The sequence below is a fragment of the Orbicella faveolata genome, unplaced genomic scaffold (genome assembly GCF_042242905.1).
Source record: "Orbicella faveolata isolate gen_17 unplaced genomic scaffold, um_ofav_v1 contig_14, whole genome shotgun sequence".
Taxonomy (NCBI): domain Eukaryota; kingdom Metazoa; phylum Cnidaria; class Anthozoa; order Scleractinia; family Merulinidae; genus Orbicella; species Orbicella faveolata.
The window spans coordinates 13,622,385-13,636,776 of NW_028301541.1; the positions used below are offsets into that span (position 1 = coordinate 13,622,385).

Here is a 14,392-nt window from a genome sequence, read left to right on the forward strand (position 1 = left end):
ATTGATATTTCTTAATAAAAAGTTGATAGTGTGAGTAACATGGTAAAAGAGATTAGTTGGGTATTGTAGATTCCATCCACTTTTTTTGGCAATCCAAGACATCTGCGTGATATAACTTACAGTGCTGTAGGTTTTGCTGCGTTGGATGAACATTCACTGTTGACTACTAATTTCACAACTTTTGACTTGCTTTTTATTTATAGCTTACTGTGATGAGCTAGTATCCAAGATTATACAGATCTGCAGCATGAATGACTATCACTATGTTATGAACTTTGAATGGTAAGGTGATGTTAATGTTGTTAACTACATGTGTATAGGGAGGCAGCGTGGCCAAGTGGTTAGGGTGCCGGACTTGAAATCTGGAGGTCCTGGGTTCAAGTCCTACTCTGACCACTAAGCTGGAGTTGTTTCTCAGTAAACTCCTTGGTCATGCTTGTAAATAACCAACTGTTTTGCCTTCTGCCAGTTGGGACTTTTAAGCCTATGGTGTTTATTTGAAATATTTCAATCTTTCTTTCAGTTTAAGTGGCATGCATGAGAACTAGCTAGTTGTAGCTAAGTGTATTGACCACCATAAACAGTCAATATTATTTTTTTAACAGAGTAAGAAAGTTAATAGATCATTTACCGCAGTTGATTCTTCTACAAATGAATGAATTGATTTGTTGTTACAACGTCTTTGTTGACCTGTAGGTACATTGATGTGCTTATACAATTAACAAGAGTTGAAGGGACAAGGCTTGGCAAACCCTTGGCCTCACAAATGATGGACGTCACTATCAGAGTCAAGGCAATCCGTCCTTATGCTGTGCAGTGCTTGGTAAGATATGCTCACTTGATACCTTTTTGTAACTCATGATGTAAGGATATGTATGAACACAAGAGAACAGATAACCAGTAATAAATGCAAATATAGGGATCAAAATATTTTGTTTGCAGCTGTGTTTGTATGAACTGTTGTGCTTGCCCTAATGCTATTATTGAAAACAGCCTTATTGGATAGTACAAAATAATTGTAAGTCCTGATCTACACAAATTTTACTCTGATTTTCCCGGCTGAATTATGCAAATCATATCACCAAAACACGACTCTTGGCACACAGATGTTTGGTAGTTGTTTTACAAGCTATTATTTTACACAGAACTCATGCTACTGTGTTGTATCATATTTGACCCCATCAGATTTGGCTTGAGTCTGTAAATTAAATATAGCATGCCCACAGGCGACTTTGCTTAAATGTTACTTACAAATTAAAACAACTTGTTTTTCAGTCTTTGTTACTTGATAGCAGTGACTTGATGTCTGGGCAAATGGAGAAGAACAGAGTCTGTGAAGTTCTTTATGCTGCAGCATGGATCTCTGGAGAGTTTTCAGAGTAAGTTAATTGCTACAAGTAATTTCAATGCCAGGGTTTCACTGCATTTATGATCTTACATTTCTTTTGTGCTTCAACAGGCATTTACCAGATATCCACAACACATTAGAAGCAATGCTGCAACCCAAAGTCACCTCACTTCCAGGCCACATCCAGGCAGTTTATGTCCAGAACATTGCAAAATTATTTGCTAAAATCCTTGCCAGTGAGCAGCAGGAGGAAGAGGTGATATGAGTGCCTTTTAGTAAAACTAACTCCACCAGTCCAATATTATAACAGGATTCCCGATTACTAAATTCAATAATTGACTATTTCTTACATTATCTCAATACACCTACACTGTTTTTTTTTTATTTTTTTCAATTTTTTTCCCACAAATGAATGGTTAAGAAAAGGCAAAATACATTTTTCATTTCTCACGTCCATCGGACGGGTGCTTTCCAGGTTTTCATTGTCCAAACATAAAATCCACTTGTCTGAACAAACAATATATATGTTGCCTACTACAAAAAACAACAACAGATATTAATAAAACATACTTTACAGTATATCAGCACATAACTTCATCTACATGTTCAATAAAAGTGAACTAAAATACTGAACAGTATTATTGTCAGTCTGAAAGTGTAGGAGTCAGAAAGAGTTTTTTCTTAGCTTATCTAGGGGAAGGAACAAGGACACATGACTGGGAATGAGATTGTTTTGAACATTCCTGTTCTCATGCTTTGATCTAAGGATCCCTAGTTAGGTTTTACTGTCTATTTATTGATGCTAAGATCTTGTTTGGTTTTCAAGGAAGAGGATGGTGAAAAGACATCAATTGGTGAGAAGCTGGTAGAGAAGTTACCTGTATTTGTACAGAGTGCAGACCTAGAGGTGCAGGAAAGGGTAAGTTGCAGCTATCATGTCTTTTTGCCAATGAAAAATGGAATTAAAACAATGATTATTGCATTTTTAATTAATAAAGGCAAACCTCTCTAAAGAAGACAATTACATGTATCTACGTGTAGTGTTTGTCCCCATAAGTGGAGATTCAACTGTACATTCAAATCAAGTAAAACCGAGCTGTAATTATTTACAAAGATAAACAAACACTAGAAACAAAAGGTGCACTACATGTACACTGATAGTGAACTACTGAATGCTGCTTTTTTCCTCAAAATTATGTACACCTTTTTCAATGTAACTCCTTTGAGAGCATTTTCTTAGATAATGAACAGTACTTTCCAAACTAGAAATTTAACTAACTTTGGCTTTTTACAAAAATGCATTTATTTTAAAATACCCTTTGTATTTCATATGTTAAACATCATGGCAGAATGTTCAGTAACAGGAGGTGTTCAGTTTTGGAAAATCTCTGCTTGAGAATTAGTTTAATTTAAAAATTTATATTATATTTTTGTTCATTTTAGGCAAGCTGTGTCTTACAACTTATCAAGTATGTCCTCAAGTTACAAGGAAAAGGTAAAAACTATTTTATATGTAAGTAAACTTCAATAGCATTGGGATGTGAAGGAAACTATTGTATGTTAGAATCAAGCACCAGTTAACCATTGAACAGGAAATCCTGTCAAGGAGGTTATGAGGGTAAGGATGGTATCATTTCATATAATGAACTGAATTAAATATTTCAGGAAAATTATGCAATATTACATGTATATAAAAAGAGGAGATATTAGCAAATCCTGCCCTTTGAACTGGAGCCTCTAAGCGTTAATATTAATATTAATGTTAATATAATAATATTGTGTTTCAATCAGGAGTTGATTGCACAGAAGAAGTATCATCCCTGTTTCATGGAGAATTAAATCCAGTTGCTGCCAAAGCACAGAAGAAAGTACAGATTCCTGAGGGGTTTGTTCAAGCTTATTTGTTATTTTTTACTTCATTTTGTTGAATATTATAAAAGTCAAAAATATAATTATTATACTAAATAATGTATGTATGGTTTAGCTGTGGGTACCATCATCATTTCCCTCTCTCAGTAGAGAATGTATACTCGTCAATATTGCTAGAGATTTAAATTTTGGTAATAGCGAACAGTGGTCCCCATTTTTTGGTTGTCATTAACCTGTTGAACAACTGCTGGCCAACATATTAAATACCGACACATTACTGACAGTCAGCTGGTAGTAAACTAGTTAACAGAGTTACAGGTAAGTAGACCAAAACTTGACCCAAAAACTGTTGTAGTTGAAAACGGTAAATAGACATCTTTCAACCCTACCTGTTTGTACACTAAAACAGGCTTGTTTAATCCAACTTGCAGTAGCAAATTAGGAAAGTCAAGGAATAGCCCTATAATGTATTGGGAAACCATAGTCTACAATACTTCCATGTATGTCACAATTTTCATCATGGCATACCCAATATGGACAAGTTTTACAAGCAAACAAAACAAGATAGGCAATGGCTGTAGTAAATTTTGAAAGTGCAGTGTACAGTATCTCTTTGAAATGATTTTTTCCTGTTGAGTTAGTTGTTGATTGGAAGCTATAAATAAGTACTGAATGTTTCCAAGAATTGTTTCAGTCCGTGACTTACAGACAGGCAATTAGTTGCCAGTTGCTGGCAGATCACTGATAGGTTGCCAACAGTTTGACTACTGTCAGACTGAAACTCAGTTCACATTGGCAGGAGGTTAGCTGTTTTTTAGCAAACACTGTTAAGAGGGTCTTACAGTCTTACAGTCTTACATGGCAACGTCAAATGGGTTGTTTATATTCATTTGGTAAGAAATACTTGATAGATATTGGTTAAATGTAGAAAGTGAATTTGTTTTATACTGTATTGTTAGACTTGACCTTGATAAATGGATTAATGATCCACCTTCTGAAAGTTCGGAGGAGGAAGAGGAGATGGAGACAATATTTGACACTCCAAATGAACACAAGTATGAATATACTATTACTTTTATACCTGTTATGATGCCTGTTAGTACATGTACAGTGGCAGCACTTAATGTTAGTACAGTGGCAGAACTTGCTAGTGCTTATGAGGATCTTGTTAGCTAGAAAAATACATCAATACTAATGACTGATTTGTCTGACATCATCCCTTGTCGGTGTTGTTGAATTTTCACTGGAAAAACATTAAACTGACATTATTTTATTTGGTCAGAAAGTTTTATTGTTACAAAGGTGATTTGGGATGCTTATCTATGTGGCATGGAGAAATCAAATGATTAAGTAATTGTTCTTAACTTTTCAGAGACCTGAAGCAAAAGCATGTGTCGGATGATGAGGAAGAAATGAAAAGGGTATGCTTGTATCAATTAATTTTTGCTTATTTATAAGTTAAGTTATGATTACATACATGTCCTTCTTGAGTGTTACAGAATGGCCATCTTGACATTCATATTGAAAAGCCCAAGGCTTGTTACAAATCAGATGGTCTGTCCTTCCATACATGTATGCAGCATGTCATGCTTAATGTGGCTGTAATTTCTTTGTTGGTTCTTCCAGTTTCGTCGATCATGTTTTGGTGTTTCTCATGAAAGTTGTCTTTTGTGCTATTTCAGAGACGTGAGCAGAGAAAACAAGAGCAGCTAAGTAATCCACATTATTTGAAGATGTCAGCCCGTGAAGGACACAAGGTAACTGCCAGGGCCCAGTTGTTTACAGGGTGTATGGGGGAATCTTGTCCAAGGTCATGAGTTTCTTCCATACAGACCAACTAAGTTCAGTTGATAAGATGTTATTATATGGCAAACAAGAAAAATTTAATTCGTTTGATGTAGTTAGTTTGTTCTTGCTGACATTTTGCTTGCAAATGACGGTGAGTGGTCTAGATGCTGGTCTAAAGGGAAAATTTAGATTGCGGTCAATATCGATTTCAGCCCATCAAATTCTTGAATTCTGTAGTTCTCAGTCCTTGTGAGACACAGCCACATAACAAATGAAAACAATGACTGTAGCTGTAAAACTGCATCTGTAGTGTAAAACAAACACAATTCACTAACACGTTTTGCAACATGCCTGACAATAAACAAAAGCAGGAAAAACATTTTATAGTGAATTGTATTTTTTGGTTATTTCTACTGTAGGCAAAAAAGAAAGATGTAACAGTAGATGATATCCCAGTGGCTAACCTTGACTTACCTGTATCACTAAAGGTGTCAGGAGGTATTACATAAAGATGTTAAGGTGGCAGAACACAGTTTTTGCGCAAGCTTTTGCTGATGCAATTCAGCGCACACACAAGAATTGGAAAAAACAAGTATGCTGTCAATAGAGCCATCCAGCAATCATTTTATTCACTCAACACCCGCACTATCTGTGCTATTTTTCTCTATATTTGAACACAGTGTATTGATGGTTTTAGTCTTTTATTACAAAGATATATTAGAAAAGGTAACAATGCAAAGAACCCAGCAGTTTTCACCTTTTTCTTTGTTACTGAAAAAAAGCCCAGTTAAATGCAGCGCATGCACAGTTGCTCGAAAAATTGAGACTGATTGCTTTTGCAGAAACTTGCCGACTTCTAACAATCCAGTCATTAGAATTTCAAGAAATTTGGCAAAAAAATAGTTCAGAAACCATGTGAATGATCTATCACAAAAAATCTGAATTTTGACATAGGGAATTTTTAATAATACAGAACATGCAGTGAAAATGATTTATGACGAATTACGAAATTCGTGTGTGTCAAAATTTTATCAGAACAGTGTTGACAGAAGGGATTTAATGTCAATTTGTAGTGAGAAAATGATGAAAAAATCAAACAACTGGATTTTTTAAATAAACAAAAGCCATATTTTAAGCCTTGTGTTTAGCCAGCCCCATTGCCATGGCAACAGCACATACCTTAGCCAAAATGCGAGAATAAGCCCTTCTGTGGTTAACCTTGACTCTTGCAAAAGACAGGTGCCGAAGCATAAATGGTTTCAAAGTAATGGTGAATTAGGCATAGGCACTTGAAAACTGTGTGCAGCCACCTTAATTTGCAGATATTGAAATTAACTAAATTAAATGTAATCTTAAAATATAATTTGCACACTATTGACAAGCAAACAGCATGAATGAAGGCACTGCTCAATAGCACTGGTCAGTCATTGAATGGTTAGATCTGCATTAATTAAGGTAAAATTTGTTTGGTAAAAGAATGGTTAGCAGAGGTTGTGGCAGATACAGGCTTGGAGGAGGATCAATGGCCCCATTCTCTGTGGGGACTAAAGGAATCGATGACACAATGATGATTAAATTAAATTAAAATTACACCTTACGTCTATCATCTCTTCAGTTTACTCAATTTTGGTAGAAATTGCATTTAAGGTTATTAATCCTACTTAGGAAACACAAAGCTGAGGTTCTTATCTTCCTTTCTAATTCTGAACTTGTTCTTTGTGCTTTAACTGACGTAAGATTGATCTTTAGGTGTGTCACTGGACAAAAAATATACATCCAGAAAGATGAAGAGAAGAAAGAAGAAAGGTGAGAGTTTTCAGATTTGGTACTGAACATTAAGTTTTCTTTCCATGCTTTTCTTCTCATTCATTAAAGGAGAAGATCCCTCCAGAAAACGCTTTTTTTGTCGATGCAAATAAAAATCTTGCACTACGCTTAGGTACTCACCGAAGTTTCAGCCTCTTTAGTGCAGGTTTTCCTTATGAAATTCGTCTCCAAAGAGGCCCATTTTGAACAGTACTCAGCAGCCAGGCCACATTTTCGTGACGTTTTTCTATCCAAGGCATTTTGTCTGTGGCTTCTATGGCTGCCCTTTAGCTGTGTTATTGTTAATCGCTTGGAAAAAAAACATTTTGCTGACCAATTGTGAGTTGAATAGAATGATGTCACATAAACATGGCCTGGCTGCCAAGTACAGTTTCAAATTGGCGGCCTCCAGAGTCGAATTTTGGGCTTCTTTCAAGACAAATTTCTTCAGGATAGCAGGCACTTTAGAAGCTGAAACTTTGGTGAGTGGAAAACCCAATGTTTACTGGCTATAGGTGGAGACAAAAAAGTAAGCTTTTTGGAGTGACCTCCTTAAATTCTCAAGGTTGATCAAAAACTTTATATCTCTTTTTTTATCTGTGAACATACTGTCAAACAGGTAATGTATAAATGAACAATTATTCTTGTCACAAGGTCTGAAAAATTTTGTAAACGAAGCTTTCGACTGTATCGCAACTACACAACTGTATCACAGCTGCTTTCGACTGTGTCGAGAAGGGATTATGTGGATGACACTTTCACTAAAATGCACGCTGCCAACATTGATAGTGTTACCCAACAGATCAACAGCGTTAACCCTCACATAAAGTTTACCAGCGAGCAAGAGGAAGACAGTAAACTACCCTTCCTTGACATGTGTGTCCATGTAAATGAGGATGGGAGCACAAAAACAACTGTGTATAGGAAACCTCCAACCATCATCTACATCATAAACATTCAGTTGTGAAGACCCTCCTACACAGAGCAGAACACCTTGTTAGCGAGGAGGAAGATAAGGCAAAGGAAGTACGGCACATCCAGAATGCTCTACTCGCAAATGGTTACAAACGCTGGATGTTTAAAGTCCCTTCTCGACCCAGCCCCACAAGTCAGGAGAACAGCACCTCGGAGACACCTAGACCAACCTCCGTAGGCCTGCCTTGTGTCTGGACTCTCAGAACATCTTAGTAGAGTCTTCAGGGCACAAGACATCCACACATACCACAAGCCTTACAACACGCTGAGGTCCATCTTAGTCCTTCCAAAAGACAGGACACCAACTGAAAAGAAGACGGGCGTGGTATACGACATCACATGCAACGATTGCGGAGAGCATTACATTGGCAAGACAGCGAGAACTCGGGAGAAGCGAAACAAACAAACAACATCTGCAATCCGGGAACGCCAGTCTCAGGCCAACCACGAGATTGACTGGGAAGGAGTCAAGATTCTTGATAAAGAGTCGGTAGATATCAAAAGGAAAATCAAGGAGGCCATCCATATCAGACGTCAACGCCCAACACTGAACAGAGACGGGTGCTATGATCTTCCCGCCATTTTTGACCAGCTATTGTCACGCAATTAAACAATTTGCATTCACATGACAACGTGAGCTCACTTTAATTGCTGATGAAGACTGTGCGATACAGTCGAAAGCTTCGTTTACAAAATTTTTCAGACCTTGTGACAAGAATAATTGTTCGTTTATTTATACACCAAGGTCAAGAATGAGCGTACATAGTCAGATAATGTATGACTCAACAGTAGGGGCCTGGATTAATAAATCGATCAAGGCTTTAATTTCTGTTGTACAATTTCTCTTGTTTTTTTTTTTGTTTGTTTTTCTTTTTGGTGTGAAAGTAATTTTTGGAGTCATCCAGTACTGTAGAAAACAGAGGTTTAGCACTGATAGGCTGTCAGGCTTATAACAGACTTTTTCTACACTATCTGTTTGCTGTCAGGTCGTAAAGGAAGCAGAGCAGATGAAGAAGAACCAGACCTTGATATCTCATATGAGGTTCTTCCAGCAGGAGCTGGTGAATTGCCTGAGGTGAGAACTGAAATTCAATTTGGTTAATTTAAAGTGAGAGGGTTTAAAAGTTAGAGAAACATTATCAGTACTGAGTAAGTCACTTTTTATAAGCTCAAGGCAGATGCACCAGTTTTCTTGGTAGTGATTGGAGTGACAGGAAATATTCTGTATACTTTAATATTCCACACAGATCAGTCAGATCTGTCATAGATGTGTTCTCTCACTCCATTATTTTGTTTTCTGAGATCTCTAACCTTTGATCCTCAGGGAGCTGAAGAGTCAGATCATGATGAGAAAGAAAAAGATGAACCAGTCGATGCAACAGCTGATCCACACAGACTGTTGAATGTCGACCTCAGCAAGTAAATTATTAATTAATTTTTGTTAAATTTTTCGAAGTGGCCTTATATATCCTGTTTATCAGGACATATATTATAACCCATGTGCTCCACATGGGTTATAAGGAGAGAATAATTATTTTCTGTTCACTAGATTGGTCATGTGGGATAATGGCTTTGTTATAATACTCTAGATGTATGGAGTGGGTGTTAAGCTTACGTCTGTTTTTTTTTTTTTCTATTAAAATTTGGGCATAATTTCTCTAGTTAACAAATAGGTTCAATTTTGCCATGCGTCTGTTTAGTATTTGATCATAGATGATGTCAAAATGAGGTAAGAACAAAAAAGTGGCAGTGGAGGTAATGCTCGAGCATTTTGAACACTGATGTTCTTACCACATTTTGACATCATCTGTAATCTGTTACTGAACAGATGCATGGCAACATGGAATCTATCTGTTTTATAAAAATACAACTTTAGAAACAAAAACAAAATGTTAATGGCATCATCTAAACATCTGTCATCCAATAGGTCACAAGTGAGGACCAATCAGAATGATAGAATAATTCGACATATGATATAAAGTGTTATTGAGCAAAGTATTTTATTCTCAGCAGTCTTTTAGCCAGGATTTTAATTGTGGGCTTGCGGCTTGCACGTTCCACTAACTAATTGTTTTTTTTACTATAGACCTCTGGAGGCACATGAAACTCTTCCTGTTCGTCAACACCGCGTTGTAACAGAATCACAGCTAAAACATAATGAGGAAAACACTGAGGTTGGTTACACAGGAAGAAATTCTTAAAGTAATTTTATTACTTCCTTTTACACCTCAGTTGCCACAAGTGGACGATAAAATAATAGTTTACTCCATTCTACTTTGAATAAGTTTGAAGGAAAGCAGATTAGTTTCAGTTAGTTATGGAAGGTACTTGTCACAGTCTATCCATTTTCAAGGCTGATATATGGTTGCCTAGTTCCTAGGCCTCAATATTTCACGGCAGTCAATCATTTCTGGTCATGTGGTCTGGGGCAAAAAGTGTGTACTCTGGGCTGTTTGGATACGTCACCAAAATCAATTGACTGTGGAGGCCTGGGAGAAAGCCATACAGGAATTAGGCAAGATATATGGCACATAATTCTATAAGCCATTAATCATAACCAAACAAACCTTAATTTCATTCCATCCCTGTCTGATCCATTTTACTAATTTGTATCTTTTATCAATTTCAGGATATCATGCCAAAAAAGCACAGCAAGGATAAAAAGCACAGACATAGAAAGGACAGTGAAGGCAAAAAGGTAAACTTGTTTGTGGATGGTTCATTTGATTTTTATATAACTAGTTATTGCAAACAAATTTAAATTACCTAAATTACAAGATCTTGAGTAATCATACCTAAGTTTCCAAGCCTTCACTGAAAATGGTCAAACCAATCCTTGAGGTGCAATTTTACAATGTATAGTATACCACAATGTGATCTTCCATTATATATCAATAATAGTGGAGCACCTGCCACCAAGCAGAGCACCATGCTCATATAGGGAAGAAAAGGCTATCCTCACTAGCAGTATTGCTTGTAGGTGCATACACACGACGACGACGACGATGGCATCGCGCAACATGGCGGCCATACTCCAGCTGATAGGGTGACTGAGACGTGCAGCCTTGGTTTATAGTGTACTTTTTTGATATTGGACATCCATGATATGGTCATTTGACACCTGTCAAAACATGTTATCTGCTGATCAGTATCACGTCACCATATGGCGGGCTCAAGCTTAGAGCTCAAGTTTAGAGTTCTTGATTGGATCGCAGCTCAACTGAAGTTAACTTGTTATAATCAGGACCGGGTTGTTCGAAAGCCAGTTAATGCTAACCTGGGATCAAAAGTTAACCAAAGTATAAATTTTTCTTGTATAAAAATGTTTTTCACGCTTATGTTATATGTGTACTTTAAGGTTATTCAAACTTAAAAGAGAAGGCCAAACAATATAAACAGAAAATCTCACTGCAAAGTTACAAAAGTCAAATCAAAATTTTCATTTATCCTGGGTTAGTTTAATCAGGTTTTGAACAACCCAGCCCAGGAGCTCTGCTTTTAGGCTTGGCTAAATCTATATATTATTCTTACTGTGGGACAATTACTTTACTTTAATGATAATTTTCCCAGAGTAAACACAAGCATAAAAAGGATAGAAATGACAAGGAGAAGAAATCAAAACACAAGCATCACCACCACAAGGAGGAAGGTATCTATTCTACTATAATACTGAAATTACAGAACCAGAGTCTTTGAAACCAGGTTTTCTTTAGACCTTTTCCTTAACCAATTGAGGCTATTTTAGAGTTCTGAGGACAAACATGAACAGTGGAGACTGTGCTATTTCAGTTTCAATACAGTGGAACCCCACCTCATGACCACCCTGTTAATATGGCCTCCTCATTATTACTGCCACCTTATTCTGGCCCAAACAAAAGCTCAGTCTGTCATTTTCTTATTTCAAGAACCCCTCTAATGTGGCCACCCCTGTTAATATGGACAGATTTTTGTGGCCCCTTGGTGGTCAGATGAACGGAGTTCCACTGTACTCGTCACACTTCTGCATTTGATGCCTTGCCAATCTTCTTTTAATCCAACATTTTTTTTTGTCTTAATCAAGTTGCAGAGCCTGTTGAGGATAATCTCATGTTCAATGGAGAGGTAGACCATCCTGAAACACCAACAAGAGAAGATGAGAAAGAGGATAGTGAACAAAAAACTCCTTCAAAGGTGATAACAGTACAGGAAGACTCTAAACCAGCTGCAGATGAACCAAGTGACCCACAGGTACAAAGAATGATTCTGAACATTGGCCAAGTAGCTGACAGAGCTTATGCTTATTGAACTCTGGTTTCTGAAACTTGGCATGTGTAAGAGTGTTGCCATTCTCCCAGGATGGGATGCTAGAGTATCACAGTCGCCCCTCCCCATCCCCCCATCCCCCCATCCCCCCCCCCCTACTATTTGACAGATTTCCTTAACAATTCCCTGGTGCTCATTGCTCATTTGTACTTGCGAGAAAATAAAGTGTCTTCCCCAAGAAAACACAACAATGATAATAACTACCAGATAACAATAATGTTCTACACAGGCCCAAAACCTAAAACTTTTTGTGTCGTTCAATAAAATAATGTTAACACCTCCTTGCCTGCCATACACCGAACTAGGGAAGAAATATGATGGTTATGCAGTAGTCAGAGTTTCATTGATGTAAACTTCTTGAAAAAGACATACATTATGCTCGACTACGTTGAATTGTGTTCTTTCGTGATTGGAAGTTCAATGAAGGCTTTTTTTTCTCGTTTTACATGCTTTCACCTACCCCACTCCTTTTCCTTTTGTTCAAAATATTAAGCAATGTTAAAAACACTTCAGTGGTTATATGTTGTTGTTAGGATGATATGGATTTCTGGCTGTCTCCTACACCACAAAAGAAATCATCACCTAAGGTGAGCCATGTTATGTGGTTGTCTATGCTTTATGACGGGCCAACAGATACACAGTGAACAGTTTTTATGGCAATTCAGTTGTGTTGTGTAAATGATTAACCTAGTCAACAAGTTAAATGAGTGACTATTTTGAATTGTTGATTAACAGATAAACATTAGGTAAAGGAATGAATGGATGAATTAATTGTGTGGGTCTTTGTTTCACTGACTGACTGATTGATTGATTTTGACTAACTGTTTGACTGACTGACTGACTGACTGACTGACTGAGTGGTGGATTGATTGATTGATTGACTGACTGAATGATTGATTGATTGATTGATTGATTGATTGATTGATTGATTGATTGATTGATTGATTGATTGATTGATTACTAGCCTGCTGAAGAGCCCAGTGCACCTTCACCCGACAGTTTAGCGGCAGAAAAACCAGCAACAGAAGAAACACTTGCCAAACAATCTGAGGTACATTCTACAAGTGTATAGATTAATTGTCACATTAACTCAGTCTCATCTAGCCCACAAACAACACAGCTGCTTTTCATTGCTGGTAGCCGGTTTGGAAAGGTGGTTATCTTCTCAATCATAACACTTTTTATTTTTTGTAGTTTTGCCAAACTGCTCTTGAATTTTTCATACAATTTTTCTATTTTCTTCCAACAATCAGAGATTTTTACCTTTGGTTTGTAAACCTAGCAACGTGAAGAAAATTATTCCTTTTTCCAGAAACAATTAATTTGATTGTCAGGGTGAAAGCGAGAATGTGTTATCGTGCCGCTGTATGCTATAGAGAATGTTGTAACGATGCACCTGAGTTCAAATAAATTCTATCATCCCCACCCCACCCCACCCCCTTCTCGGGAATGTTCCCAGAGCAGCAACTCAGAGTGTTTTTTGTACCCTTAGAAAACTGAATCTAAAGAATCCAAACGCAAACACCGCAAAGATAAATCAGACAAAAAAGAGAAACATGAAAAAGAAAGGAAAAAGGAGAAGAGAAAAAGCAAGAGTACTGAGAAGTCTGAGCCAGTGGAGATACCAGCAGCTGAACAGGAAAAACCGGATGAGCCATCAATCATGGAGCTAAAGGAAGAGACGAAACAGGTTTGTTGACAGATCACAGAACAAATGGGCTTCCCTTGTTGCCTTGGGGAAGGGGGGCAATTATTGGAGGGGAAATTTGAATAGGGCATGTACCCTGTGTATTTTTACATGTCGATATACAGTAAGTATTGGTAATCGTATGAATGTGAGTGTAATGAAGGATTTACACTACAAGTGATATTTGAAACTTACATGAGCCTTTAGGTGAGTGCAATTTGAAAGAATAGTCAAAAATCAAGAGTAGTGTGAATCCTTAATTGTTTGAGCTTTCATACGATTGCTCATTTATTCTATGACTGAGAAAATTACCAATGCACCTGTATTGATTTGCAGTGCAGTGCAAATTTAAAAGTTAAGGATAAGTTGACTTGCTCTCAGCCAGTTAGGCGGAGTAAACTTTTTGTTGTCGTCTTTTTTGTGTAACTTTATTTTTCTCTATCATCATCGTCCCTTCTTTTACAGCCGATCATCACAACATACAAAGTTCTGTCAGAAAGCAGTTCTGTTAGACTGGTAAGGAACTAACTTTTACCTGTGATGAACTTCTAATTTCCCTTTATGTTATTACAATGTTGAGCAGACCGGTGATAAGAACAAAGAATACGATCTATAAA

At 37.1% G+C, this 14,392-nt stretch overlaps 1 protein-coding gene across 1 annotated transcript in view; it reads left to right on the forward strand.

Moving 5' to 3' along the window:
* Window positions 1-14,392, forward strand: part of LOC110046791 (AP-3 complex subunit delta-1-like) — a 37,139-nt gene that overhangs the window by 16,068 nt on the left and 6,679 nt on the right. The window contains exons 16-37 of the mRNA XM_089286694.1: window positions 204-282; window positions 697-823; window positions 1,276-1,379; window positions 1,460-1,604; window positions 2,175-2,267; window positions 2,792-2,843; window positions 3,140-3,233; window positions 4,177-4,272; window positions 4,590-4,638; window positions 4,900-4,974; window positions 5,425-5,503; window positions 6,755-6,811; window positions 8,773-8,861; window positions 9,111-9,205; window positions 9,873-9,960; window positions 10,416-10,484; window positions 11,357-11,435; window positions 11,847-12,013; window positions 12,622-12,675; window positions 13,053-13,139; window positions 13,581-13,778; window positions 14,241-14,291. Of these exons, the coding sequence (XP_089142820.1) occupies window positions 204-282; window positions 697-823; window positions 1,276-1,379; window positions 1,460-1,604; window positions 2,175-2,267; window positions 2,792-2,843; window positions 3,140-3,233; window positions 4,177-4,272; window positions 4,590-4,638; window positions 4,900-4,974; window positions 5,425-5,503; window positions 6,755-6,811; window positions 8,773-8,861; window positions 9,111-9,205; window positions 9,873-9,960; window positions 10,416-10,484; window positions 11,357-11,435; window positions 11,847-12,013; window positions 12,622-12,675; window positions 13,053-13,139; window positions 13,581-13,778; window positions 14,241-14,291 (2,027 nt within the window). The remainder of the gene's footprint in view (window positions 1-203; window positions 283-696; window positions 824-1,275; window positions 1,380-1,459; window positions 1,605-2,174; window positions 2,268-2,791; window positions 2,844-3,139; window positions 3,234-4,176; window positions 4,273-4,589; window positions 4,639-4,899; window positions 4,975-5,424; window positions 5,504-6,754; window positions 6,812-8,772; window positions 8,862-9,110; window positions 9,206-9,872; window positions 9,961-10,415; window positions 10,485-11,356; window positions 11,436-11,846; window positions 12,014-12,621; window positions 12,676-13,052; window positions 13,140-13,580; window positions 13,779-14,240; window positions 14,292-14,392) is intronic.